The sequence below is a fragment of the Pelobates fuscus genome, chromosome 2, assembly GCF_036172605.1.
Source record: "Pelobates fuscus isolate aPelFus1 chromosome 2, aPelFus1.pri, whole genome shotgun sequence".
Lineage (NCBI taxonomy): Eukaryota > Metazoa > Chordata > Amphibia > Anura > Pelobatidae > Pelobates > Pelobates fuscus.
In genome coordinates this window covers 321,588,464-321,601,490 of record NC_086318.1, presented here as the reverse complement: position 1 = coordinate 321,601,490, position 13,027 = coordinate 321,588,464, and the positions used below count along the sequence as shown (strand labels likewise).

The window sequence follows — 13,027 nt, the reverse complement described above, 5'->3', positions numbered from 1 at the left end:
GCCTATGACCCCAAGAACACCATCCCCACCGTCAAACATGGAGGAGCAAACATGGAGGACAACTGCACACCATCAAAGGTAAGATGGACAAGGCCATGTACCGTCAAATCTTGGGTGAGAACCTCTTTCCCTCAGCCAGGGCATTGAAAATGGGCTGTGGATGGGTATTCCAGCATGACAATTACCCAAAACACACAGCCAAGGCAACAAAGGAGTTGGAGGAGGTTCAAGAAGAAGCACATGAAGGTCCTGGAGTGGCTTATCCAGTCTCCAGACCGTAATCACATAGAAAATCTGTGGAGGGAGCCGAAGGTTCGAGTTGCCAAACGTCAGCCTTGAAACCTTAACGACTTGGAGAGGATCTGCAAAGAGGAGTGGGACAAAATTCCTCCTGAGATGTGTGCAAACCACAAGAAACATCTGACCTCTGTGATTGCCAACAAGGGTTTTGCCACCTAGTACTAAGTCAAAGGAGTCAAATACTTATTTCACTCATTGACATTATTCTGGATTTTTTTTTTTTTGTTATTCTGGCTCTTACTGTTAAAATACACCTACCATTAAAATTATAGATTGGTCATTTTTTGTCAGTGGGCAAACGTTAAAAATCAGAGGGTCATATACTTTTTTCCCTCACTGTATATATTCCATATCTTAAATGTTTACTCTGTGCTTCAAGATAAATGTCCCCCTAACAAAAGAGAATTCTAGAAGCTTTGGAAACCAAAGATGTATGATAATGATGGAATAATTGTTTTTCACCATTGCTACAAGTTGTTGATCTGCACCATGATACAAGAGAATGGTTCCAAATGTGGCCAGGTAGTATCTTGAACCAGCTCTCCTGGATCTCCTTTTCCCAGATCGGTCTCCTTTGTGTTTTAGGGGGTGTAAGCTGAAAGACACTTCTTATTTTCATATGTCATAGCAGTATGAAAGGGCAATTTTCTTTTGGGGAGTTTTTCCAAAAGAAAGTCATTGCGACACCCAGGCCCTCATCAACGGTGCTCTATCTTCTCCACTCTTAATCCCTGGGAAACTAAGACTTTGCGTTGAAATATCTACCACTGCTAGACTCTGCATTGTTGGATGGAAGATGTCCCTAGCTCTGGTACCCTTCTGAGAAAAATCAGTTTTATCTATAAAATGGAAAAACTATCAGTTGAGGTCATGGGCAGCTTCCGAACTCCTCATAAAATTTGGCAACCACGGAAGGTAGGGATGCACAGAAATTTCGTCTGTCGATATTTTCGGACGAAAATAGAGCAGAGTGACTTGTCAGGTCCTCGGTCCATGACCGAGCACCCGATATTGCGAGGGGGCCCGGCGGCTTGCCCTGTGTGCAGATGGGTGCGAGGTCCCTCCCGTCTGCTCGGGGAATGAGCCAGTACAGTCTGCAGATCCGCTGAGATCTCGCGATCTCCTGCCAATCAGAGTGTTACCGTGGGTTACAACGGCAACGCTCTGACTTCTGTATATCACGAGATACAGCACAGTCTGCAGCTCATACCAGGCGGAGCTTCAGGCTGGAGAGACAGACCACCTGACCACCAGGAAGCAAGGACACTGAACCACCAGGAAGAAAAAAGAAAAAAAAAAAAAAAAGTGTATTTCTAACACCCCTCACTCCGTCACCAGTCGCCCCTTCCCTTAGTCATCGTTGCCCACCTCCCTCATTCACTGTCCCCCCCTCCCTCAGTCACCAGTTGCCCGCTCCCTCCCACACTCTGTCACCCCATCACTTTGCCATCAGTCACATCCTCCCTCACTGCCACCGCCTCACTCTGCCACCTGTCACGCCCTCTCACTCTGCCACCTGTCACCCCCTCCTTCCCTCACTCTGCCACCTGTCACACCCTCATTCTGCCATCCCTATGCCACCCCACACAATGTGTCCTACCCATACTACATCCCTATGATCCCACACTATGTGCCCTGCACCCCTATCACACCCCACACTATGTGTCCTACACACACACTACATCCCTAGCCAAACCACACTATGTGCCGTACACATTCTTCATAACCTACTAACATACAAACTATATCCCTATATTTTCGGTTTTGGCCCAGAATGTTTCATTTCGGTGCATCCCTAACGGAAGGACTATATGGTCTTGCTACCAGTTACCAACTTCAATTAGGAATCTGATCACTTTTGTCAACGTTTACCTCTCCTTTTTTCCCTTCAATTCTTTATTTTATATTTCTTTTCTCTATGATTCCATGACTATATGTTTCTATGCTTTTGTAGTTCCATCTTACTTCATTATTTATTTATTTTTTTATTTATTATTTTTTTGTATGTTGTCTTTTTTAATTATCCTCTTAGCTTAAGAGTGTCTGGTACTTTGTACTTGAAATAATATAGTTTATATAAAAGGAGCTAGATCAAAAACAAATATAGGTTGCCAGAAAGAGAGAGAGAGTGTATGTGTGTGTGTGTGTGTGTGCGCGCGTGTTCCCTTAACTAAACAGCTGTAAGAGAACGGAAAGGCAGCCCAACACAATTTATATTTAAAACTTGAAGAAAAAAAAAAAAAATCACACTAATCAAATGAACTAAGAATGTGTTTGTGCTTTCCGGTCCTACAAACTTTTATACTGCCTGAAACTGTGGATCAGTATCTTAGTAACTTGCAACACGTAGGAAAAAATATTTAACAATAAACAAATAATACCACAGTAAGACAAACTGTATCCAGGAGTGTAAATGGAAAGTACAGATTAATAAAAGTAGTTTTACATTCACAGGGAGAAAGTAAAGTAAATTTAGCTCCCCTGGCTTAAAGGGACACTATAGTCACCAAAACAACTTTAGCGTAATGAAGTAGTTTTGGTGTATAGATCATGCTCCAGGAGTCTTAATCATTCCCCTAATGCTCAATTCCCTGCCATTTAAGCGTTAAATCATGTTGCTTATACAGCCATAGTCAAGACTCTCTTCAAATAACATGTACATCTTTCCTAAACACTTCTTGTAATGTGAGATCTAATGTTTACACTTCCTTTATTGCAAATTCTGTTTAATTTAGAATTTCTTATCTCCTGCTCTGTTAATAGCTTGCTATACCTTGCAGGATTCTCCTTTTTGTAATTCAAGTTTAATTTACAGAGCAGGAGATAAAAACTTCTAAAAAAAGGTTAACATCTGATTAAAAATGTAAATTTTAAATGCATGTAATTTGTTTCATGCAGGTGAGTTACAGCCAGGGAAGGTGTGGCTAGGGCAACATGTACAGAAACAAAAAAAATGATTTAAATCCTAAATGGTAGAGAATTGAGCAGTGAGACTTAGGGGCACGATCTATATAACAAAACTACTTTATGAAGCTAAAGTTATTTCAGTGCTTAGAGTATCCCTTTAAAGACCCCTCTTTGTAGTTTCCACAGAGCTGCTAGGTTACTTGTAACTTGGTGCTTATTCACAGCTACCCTTTACACCATACACTAATATTTAAAATCCTTGATGTCCAGATCCTGTCAGCTGGCACAGCTTGTGGTTAATCTTTTTCAAGATATCTTTATGGAAATCATAAAGGCACCTACGTTATGCCGGCAATAAACTTTTGTTCTTGCTATTGGGGTACTCATACGACAGATAAGACAGATGTTTTCATAAAGTTTCATTCCTATAGGTCATATCACCGTGTGGCACCATATGAAGACAAAAATCTGCTACAATGACAAACAAGACCCAATATTTATGTGGGAGCAAAAAAAAAATAAAAAAAATAGCAAAAAAAAAAACACAAGATCAGTTAAAAAAACAAGCAGACTATCATCTTGTTTCAGAAACCAGCTAGCATGAATATACGCTGTACTAGAAGTCATTACCTTCTGACATTTGCTCATTGATCTATTAACTCTCAGTCTTTCCTTGACTTGACAGGTGTCATTATATAACAGTGATTACACCATGTACCGCAGGAATGACAGGACATGAGAGAAATACTCATCCAAGTAAAATTAAGCAGCAGAGCAGTGAAATGCCTTAAGTTGTCAGTCTGTGTTGAGACAGATTGTGCACCACGGGTGATGCTGATTAATGAGGAGAAACTTGTCAATTTCAAAGAATGGAAAAGAATACCAAACTAACTATAATTGTTAATAAACACTTAAAAGCCAATAAGGAAGTAAATATAAATGTAGAAAATGTATTTTTTTTCTTCATTAATTACCTGTACAGTCTGGTAGTCGGATGGATTAAATCCTTTAACGGTTATTTCACGGAAAACCCTGGGTTCCAACTCCCCGCTGGTCAGGTCACAGTGATAAATAATACCTAAAACAAGAGGTCCAGAATGTCAACTTGATACACATTAATCATCAGGAAAGCAGTGTCTAACACATCATCACACACTATAACAAATGGCACAAGCTAAACCATGGCTGAAATCAGCCCAGGGTACATTTATGCAGTGAATAATTTATTAGCACTTATTCACAAGAAAATTCTGCCTTTTTTTTTTTTAAACAGATTGCTTAAATTTCCTTATTTTAAATAAAGGATATAATTCAACAATGTTCCATTTTCAAAATGCAAATCAGTAAGTGAAATAATGTATGACATAAGTGGGTATATCTAAATGCAAACGACTTAACCCAAGCATGATTGTTATTTTGAAAAGGCCAGATGCTGATCACACGCTAAAGACAAACTGTCTACTTTTAATATTTTACGTTTTTTTTTTTTAAATGAGGAATAAGGAGAATATGCAATCCATCCACTGTAGTCATACCCAAATAAAGTAGCTGTAGTGCAAAACTTATCAGTTTCCAGGTATTCAGATTTCAGAGCTACCAAATGTCCAAAAAGCTGCATGTGCACATGAATGCTGGATATCTATTAGGTTACTAGGGTTGATTGGAACCAGGGTAAAACCATACTTGAGATCAGTGGTTCCAAAAAAATAAAAGTGCAGCGTTCTATTGAAATATGCAGTTCTTGAAAAATTACAAAAATGGAGAACACACTTTACACACCTAAGACACTTTTTTTAGGGTTCAGTGTCCCTTTAAGGTTCTCCAAAAGCAGCTTAAACAAGCAAAATATAATAGAGTAGGAGTTGCCAAGTTTCTAAACCATAAACTACATTAACTGCATTGTAAACCTAATGTTTGATTCTGGACTTAAAATGTCAATTAACTAGGCACACAAGGCCTAGAGGGGTCTCAGCTACACTTCACTAGATGAGGGTCAATGAAGGCCAGAATGATCTGGGTTGCTATGTTTATTGTGCAGAAGGAACTTACCAGCATTTTGGATCTGAAATTCCTGAGCTGGTGGAATTAGTCCGATATGCAAACATAGGAAAGAGTCTACACATATGATATGGCAGCCAGAGTTATCGTACTCTCTGTTTAAGGGTTCTAAATATTTCCACATGGTTTAAGAAGCGGTTTCTTCTTGTTGGAAATAAGGTGAGGTTACATTTTGATAACGGTATATTGAGTTAATTTAGAAATCACAATGCATATGTCTGTTAATTGTATTGAGAAATATATGCACTATTCTTTAATGCTTAAATAACCCTTGTAACAGCGGAATATTGTAAGTAGTAATGCTGGGAAGACATATTCCATGGTACCCAGCAGGCATGAGTTTATACAATCCTCACAATGGACCCTGAAGCTTCAGGTGCAGAGTAATCCTGAGGGATTTCAACTCTTCAGGAGTCCTTGTGGCTCTAAACATAACCTGATTATGCATTTTACTGTCCTAGTTTTTAGAACACCCTTAGGGTTCTCTTGCTGCTACATGACAACGGCACTTCAGTCACGGTTAAATTATTATTAAAAATCACTAGCTGTCTGTTAGTGTTGACACTCACCAGGAACACAAAACTAAATAATGACTTTCAGGCCTGAAACACTGGATGGAGTCAGTGACCTACGAAATTTATACATCAAGCCTTTGTTGACCTAGTTGCAGAAATGGGCTGGTTCCCTATACATTTTGCTAGTAACCACCCCTGCCTCTTTCCATTTAAGAAGTTATTCTATTTCCCATGAAAAACCTTGTAAGCTATTGAGTATGTTTAAAATTGTCTGGTAATTAGTGTGTTATCTTACAACATACAGCTTCAATCATCACAAGGACAGGGACTTATTTTGGACTTGCACCTGGGGTGCCCTGACAAAAAATGATCAAGGTTTCTGTATCTATTGTGCAGAAGGAACTTGCACAATAAAATGGTTTGATTTCTTACCCGGGTCTGCCGGTTGCCATTTCCCACCTCAAATACCACCTCAAATACTTCCTATAGAGAGCCAGTAACTCTGTTTATCTGATCTAAGCAATGCAGATCAACTGGCGCTCTCAGCCAATGAGCTGGCAATGCATTCCTGTGCTTAGCTCAGGAGAGCTTACTAAAGCTCTAACTTGCGAGCTTCAAACTCTCCATAGGAAGTCATAGAGCAGGAGTAGTGCCCAGCAGACACAAAGTAAAACGTTTTTAAACTGTTCTAAAATGGTTCCCTTACTTACTATGTTAAGAGTCACAGACTCAGGCCATCATAACTACCACAGCGAGCTGTAGTGGTCATTGTCCCAATACTGCTCTGGTGCTGTCCCACCAAAAGAGGTGAAACGATTTTGGCACGGTTTGACATCCAGCTTCTTTTGTTTGATAGAGATTAAATGCAGTGGATCTAATACAGGTGCCATAAGGATCCAGGTAATTTATCAAATCATGCTAAAAATGATTGTACATCATACCGTTGGATGGCGCCAGGGCAATCTTGGGTAAATAATGACTATAGAGCATGTAGTAATTATGGTGCTTGGGTGTGTCCCGTTAAAATCTGCCAAAGTGCTTATGTGTCCAGTTTATATATATATATATATTTTTTAAAGTGCATATTTCAAAATAAATTTGCTCTTTTCTAAATCTCCCTCATTACACCTGTCAGACAGCCTAGAGGCTTTTCTACTTAACGTCAAGAGGAAGCGTAGGCTTCTCGAGTGGCCAAACATACTCTCCACAAAACCAGTGCTTCTCCCTAGGGCAGAGATGAAGATGGTCTCTCTGTTGGATTTGAGTAAGTAACTTCTATTTTAGTTTAATTGATCTCACCACAATCTAACATTAGAAATAAATGCATTAATTTTCTAACTTTGTAGTGTTCCTTTAATAGAAGAAATCTAGTACACTAAAGTGCTGACTGGAACAGACTAAAGCTTTTTTTTGCTGTATGATAGCAATCTCTTTTTATTAGGATGGCTATGTGATTTATTAAGCACAATGTAGAAACTCCACAATTCCACGTTTTAGTATCTCAATTAATGGTGCGTCTCTGGTAACTTCTGACAATTCTTCATCCAGAAGACTATCAAGGCTTATAAAAGTTTGCAAGATAACTGCTGTCACAAAATAGATTTGATGCAAACTGAGACATATGCTGACCATGCCAAACTTTTTTGCTGAAACACTTATTCCTTGGATGATAACAATATTTTCATTACATCTGTGAAATATCTAGATGAAAAGTTCGCCAGACTGCTTGTTCCTTCAATAAATTTCTTTTAAAATTCTGTTTACGTGCAAATTCATGGAGGATGTTCATGGCCACTGCTTGCTCAATACATATTTAAAGTTGCTTTTGCTTATTCTGGGAGATGTACACCTAAAGATTACGCAACAGACAAATGCAATCATTCTCAGATGATTAGTCGATTCATGATTAGTCGATGAGAATTCACAAAATTGTGCACCACAGTAAAGAACAAAAATGAATGATTATAGCTCCCATATAGAGTTTAGTCCGTTTGATAATGGAGATGTAACTCTACCTCTGGCAGTGTCATTTAGCAGCATGGAACAAGAACTTCTAATGTCAGTTCTGTGCAAAGATAAGAGTCAGTCGCCAGCATGCATAACATGCAGACGATGGACGACCAATGCCTTCAAGTCTTCCCACCATGCCATCCAAGCTCAGTCCAGCCTTCGGGACATAACTCCACCTGCAGCAAGGTGGAGGACAAGGTTGCAGGGAGAACTTGGGTGGCATAGAGGGAGGTCTGTGCAGCCACTGGTCATCTGTCGCCAGCATGGATGCAATTTGTGCATTAGCAGCCCTGAACGGTCATTCCAGACTGCAACTGAGATGCCATAGGTGTGTAGTAATTCTGCAGTCCCGTAACGGTGTATTAGATTTGACCTTTTTTTCAGGATGTTTCTTTGTAACGCCTCATCTTTCTAGTTACCGTTCTTGGCTGCAGTATACTCAATTGTTTGCTAGAAATATTTGTAATCTGAGAGGAAGTGATTGTCATTGTCTTACTTTTTATTTTTAAATGACTTAATGGAAAAACCAAGTGGACACAATAACAGCAGCAGTACTACCACAAGCGATTAGTGTAATATAACTATTGTAATTTCAATCAAATTGTGTTTGTTTTGTTTTTTTAATTTAATTTGCTAAATTCTATTTGATTAAAAAAAAAATATATGATATGTAAAAAAAAAAAATTGTAAACCGTTACCGTTACAGAAGATGGTGAAGATCATCTTCCTCTTCTTTGATCTCACACCCTCACTTTCTTTAGTCAGATGACCTTATTTTGACAGATGATTGGGCAGGATGTACTGATTAAGGCTTGACGCGGAAATGTTTCATAGAGGCTGAATAAACCTCATTCCTATTTGCACTACTCTGCAAAGCCTTTGGAATTTGATTTTGAATACTTCTAATGGACTGCAGATCCCTACCATGGTGCTCCAGGCGTGATAGACTCTACTGGGTTCCCTGAATGTAACTGGATACTTTCACACCCCTTTTGTGTTTTCTTGAACACATGACTATTAATCTTTATTTAGTTAGTAGTTAATTAATGGAGGTATAGTCAACTAGAAGTAAACAAAAACAGAGAACAGCGCACCAAACATCTAAAGTTACATATCCATCCAGAAAGGCATGCCGTAAACAATACTAAGATGGAAAAGCTAATTGGTTAAAACTCACCTGGTGATAAAAAGGAAGTGAACTGGTAAAATATTTCAGAGTCTTTTTTCTGCCCACTGTATCCCACAACGCTGCCAACATCCAGAGGGAAAGTCTTTAAGTAATTTCCAGAGGCCAAGTCATGCAGTTGTAAGAGGTTTTTCACATCATGGAGGTAGCATAGGACAAGATAGTTGGAACGGACGCATGATACCCACTCTAAAAAAAAGAAAAAAACATTTTTTTTAAATAAATAAAATCATAAAAGGCATTAGCAGTCTATGGGGCATCAACAGCGGCCATTAAACACTTATGAAAATTTTACATTAATTACAGTAACTTACAAAAGTTTTAGAACACCTCAGTTTTTCCAGATTTTGTTGAATTTTATTCAGTTTAATGTCTTGAAGTACTTTAATAATAAAGTTAAAAAAAAGTATATTATTAGATATATTAGATATTATAGTTGATATTAGTGGAGTTCTTTCTACAATTTAAATCGAATGTAGTTTGGAAAGTTATTTTACCATTAATATACGTAAGTATTGAATTAGAAAGTACTTGTCATTTACTAGGCAGTATAGAGTGCTGGCAATTCAAGCATACAATACTAAACTCACAAATGGCAAATACACCAATCAGTGGTGATAGCAAACAGGTTTCGTGTGCACTAGTGTGTTCAGCGGAAGACTCTTATAAAAAGTATGCCAGAAACAACAAAGTTCTTATTCTACCCCCTAATACCAAATTGCGTGGAAAGATCGGTTTCCGATTAATTTGTCTACAAGACCTTTATCAAGTCTTCAGAGATGGCCCAAGAAATGCATATTTAAAGCTGATGGCATTTTTGCCATTTCTTGCTGAATTGCAATGTTTACAGTGCAGGGTTTAAATGCCTCTAGTGGCTGTCACCCAGACAGTTACTAGATGTGCTTTCTGTGCAAATAACAGAGTAAAACATTATTATTTATATCAGAAGGTCTCAGAGACCATCTGATTGGCTCAGCACATCTGTTTTTTGCGCAGGCACCCTAGCCTCTCAATACGTGCGTATGCGAAAGCATAGGGATGATTATCTCAGCAATGGAGGTGGCACTGGCCGTGGAGAGAGCACTGTGGTGTGGGGTAAAAGTTACGTGTGAAATACCTGTTTATGCGCTTGGAGATTGGTGGTGGGTGGGTCACTTAAATGGCTTGAAGACACTATAGTGTTAGGAATACAAATTTGAATTCCTAACGCTGTAGTGTTCCTTTAAATAAAAAAAAAAATGGAAAAATGTAAATGTTCTAAAACGTTTGACCGGTAGCGTAATTTAGATCAAACAGCCTGTAGATCTTGTGTGTGTGTGTGTGTCACCAGGTAGCTCTCCAGTTTCTGTGCAATTTCCTGTGGTGCTCCACAGTCTCATTAAATAGAAATGTATGTGTGTATGGCTGGCTGAGAATATCAGGAGTCACAGTTGCATGAATAGGAAACCACGTTAGCTCTTCTATAGACCCTCATCTATAGAAAGCTTGTTTATTTCATCAGTCTAAAAAAGCAGTCATTGATTTATGCATAACAGTGTCAGGTTTTATATGCTCATATATTGCTGGAGCCGTTTTTGTCTTTGTTGCCCACAAAACCCACCTAATCTTCCACAACCAATGAAATGAGAGTTACACTCCTATATGCCTGTACTGACCCCAGACTTGATTTAATCTTAACATGCCGATAGAATGACACTGTAGCTCCATATGTGTCGTATATAATTCTGCCAGTACTTTAAACAGTGCAGTGATCTCAAGTAATGTTCGCTTTTTTAAATGAATAAAAAGTAGGGAGTAGCATTAATCAATTTTGTAAGATCAATGCTAGTTATCCCATCCTGAAAAAACACAAAGTATATTACTGCCATTGAGGCTTCACAAATGGCATTTTCCTTGTCAAAAATTATCTGGGTTGAGATTTATGAATAGAACAGGATGAAAATAGTACAATACCGTATGTGCAAGCAAAATGAAAAAACACAAAGGGCCAAATGTGTAGAGCATTCATTAATAAAAAGCTTAGATTCTTATCAGTTTTCATTATGCTTTCATAGTGCTGTCGGCAGTACTTGAATGGAATAGTTACTGCCTTTCTATTTTTTTCTCCATTTTACAAAAAAAATAATAATGCAGATTTCAATACAAATTGGAACTCATATATTAAACTTGTTACATCCGCGTGTGGTCAATCAGACAACTGGTCCTTCTCCTTCCTGGTAAACTTAGGAGTCGGGTAATTGATCAGAGCACCAGAACAATTTGTTTGTTTTAACATATGCCTGCATATTACACAGAAAGTGGATGTTGGAAATAACCCCCACACTGGCACTGCTTCCTTCCACTGAAAAGTTGCACTAGGTGCCAGGAATTTAGTAAGCATTTTTTCCCTGGCACCTTGAGAGGTCCATGCAACATGTTCCAGACATTCCCTGAAAGAAATTACTATATTGCACAGATAGTCAGAGCTTGAGAGATGCCTCCTCAATAGAGATGTTGAGATAGCATACTGTGGTGACGCCCAGTTGGTACTGATTGCCTCAGAAGTCGTCGCCAGTCTGGGAGATAGAGAGGGCAGTAGAAAAGAGAGAGAGATGTACGCATTTGTTGACGGACTGGTATGTAATTTACTTGGATTGCAATTATGAGCTCAGATAGCGAACTGCTTTCCCAACACAGAGAAAAAGGACGTATGTATGTATGTATGCACACACACGCGCACACAAACACCTATGCAACACAGCATTATAGTAAAAAGTAACATCAGTTAACAAATGGCCTTTACATGTGAATTTAGCAATATTTTTTATTATCTAGAGTCGCTTGGAGCTAGAAGAGTCTGTCTGAAGAATGGTCAATCTGATCTCAAGGTGTGTTAGATCATGGCAATGTAAAAGCAAACAGTTTGACCTTTACTAAATCATATTTCCTAGTCAGATTGTTAAAGGTCAACTGATTACCTTGTGTGACAAGTACGAACATCATACTTGTCACAAGAGGTTTATAACACCAATTGTACTTTGCTGTGGAATTTGTGGCGCCTTATAAATATTAATAACAGTCAGTGTGTTAATGTTTTCACCCAGTGGAGACGCCACTTTCAGCCCAGGAGTACATTTCCTGGTAATAGTAATTGCTTGAGGAAAGTGCTTTGGAAAATAAAGAATTATTAGTTCTAGAACACTTTAAGTTGTCACTCATGCAAACTGAGCAACATCCTTCATATTAGTAACGTAAAACAAGCAGCAGAAAGATATCCTGCAACAAAAAATAAACTGGATCTAAGTCGTATAGTTCAGTATTTGTCTAGTAGCACTGTAAACTGTCAAGCAATTAATAGGGTATGGTAGAGGGGAAATCAGTACTTACAACACAAGAATGAGGTTGCTATATAGAACAGTGAGTCTGTTTATCAACCTGGCAGAATAGGTCTACTACTACACCCAAATAAAAAATACAACGTAACAAAACTTAGGGTATGATGAGTCCAGTTATAACCAATATCAAGATCCCATAAATTCTAGCACAGAGTTTAAGGAAGACTAATTCAACAAAAAAATTGAGGGGAGGAAATAAGATTTGTATAGTCAGATATATGGCCTTGGTTCCGGATCACCAAGGGATGGAGATATACCATCTAATCATGGGGCATTCTCCAGGTAATCAGACATTACAACCCTTTAAGTAGTGTTTATTGGGGCCCAGGTAAGTATAGGCAATAGATACAATCATGCATTAAACATTGGAATATCTAATTTACCTGTGACAACTTCCAAGTCGTCATGATTAAGCATTCAATCAGCATTTCTATACGGTCTTTGCCCCCTGCTGCTACCACTGTAAGGCTAAACAAAAAACCTTCCGAGAAATAGCACTTTAGCAAATTAATCCTGAGTCAGCTATCCTCCAACGTGTATTAATGACCTCATGAAACTATAAAAGTGGAGCTTCCCCACGGTAGTGTATAATGTGGATATCAAATGAATTTTCATTCAAAAGCCAATCTTTAAACAAACCGTAATCTATGTATAGTATTTTACTTGTAGATGCACTT

At 38.4% G+C, this 13,027-nt stretch overlaps 1 protein-coding gene across 1 annotated transcript in view; it reads right to left on the bottom strand.

Moving 5' to 3' along the window:
• The window catches only part of PREP (prolyl endopeptidase), a 136,910-nt gene that overhangs the window by 63,014 nt on the left and 60,869 nt on the right, over window positions 1–13,027 (bottom strand). The window contains exons 9-10 of the mRNA XM_063443545.1: window positions 8,968–9,165; window positions 4,182–4,285 (exon numbers count right to left, since the gene is read on the bottom strand). Of these exons, the coding sequence (XP_063299615.1) occupies window positions 4,182–4,285; window positions 8,968–9,165 (302 nt within the window). The remainder of the gene's footprint in view (window positions 1–4,181; window positions 4,286–8,967; window positions 9,166–13,027) is intronic.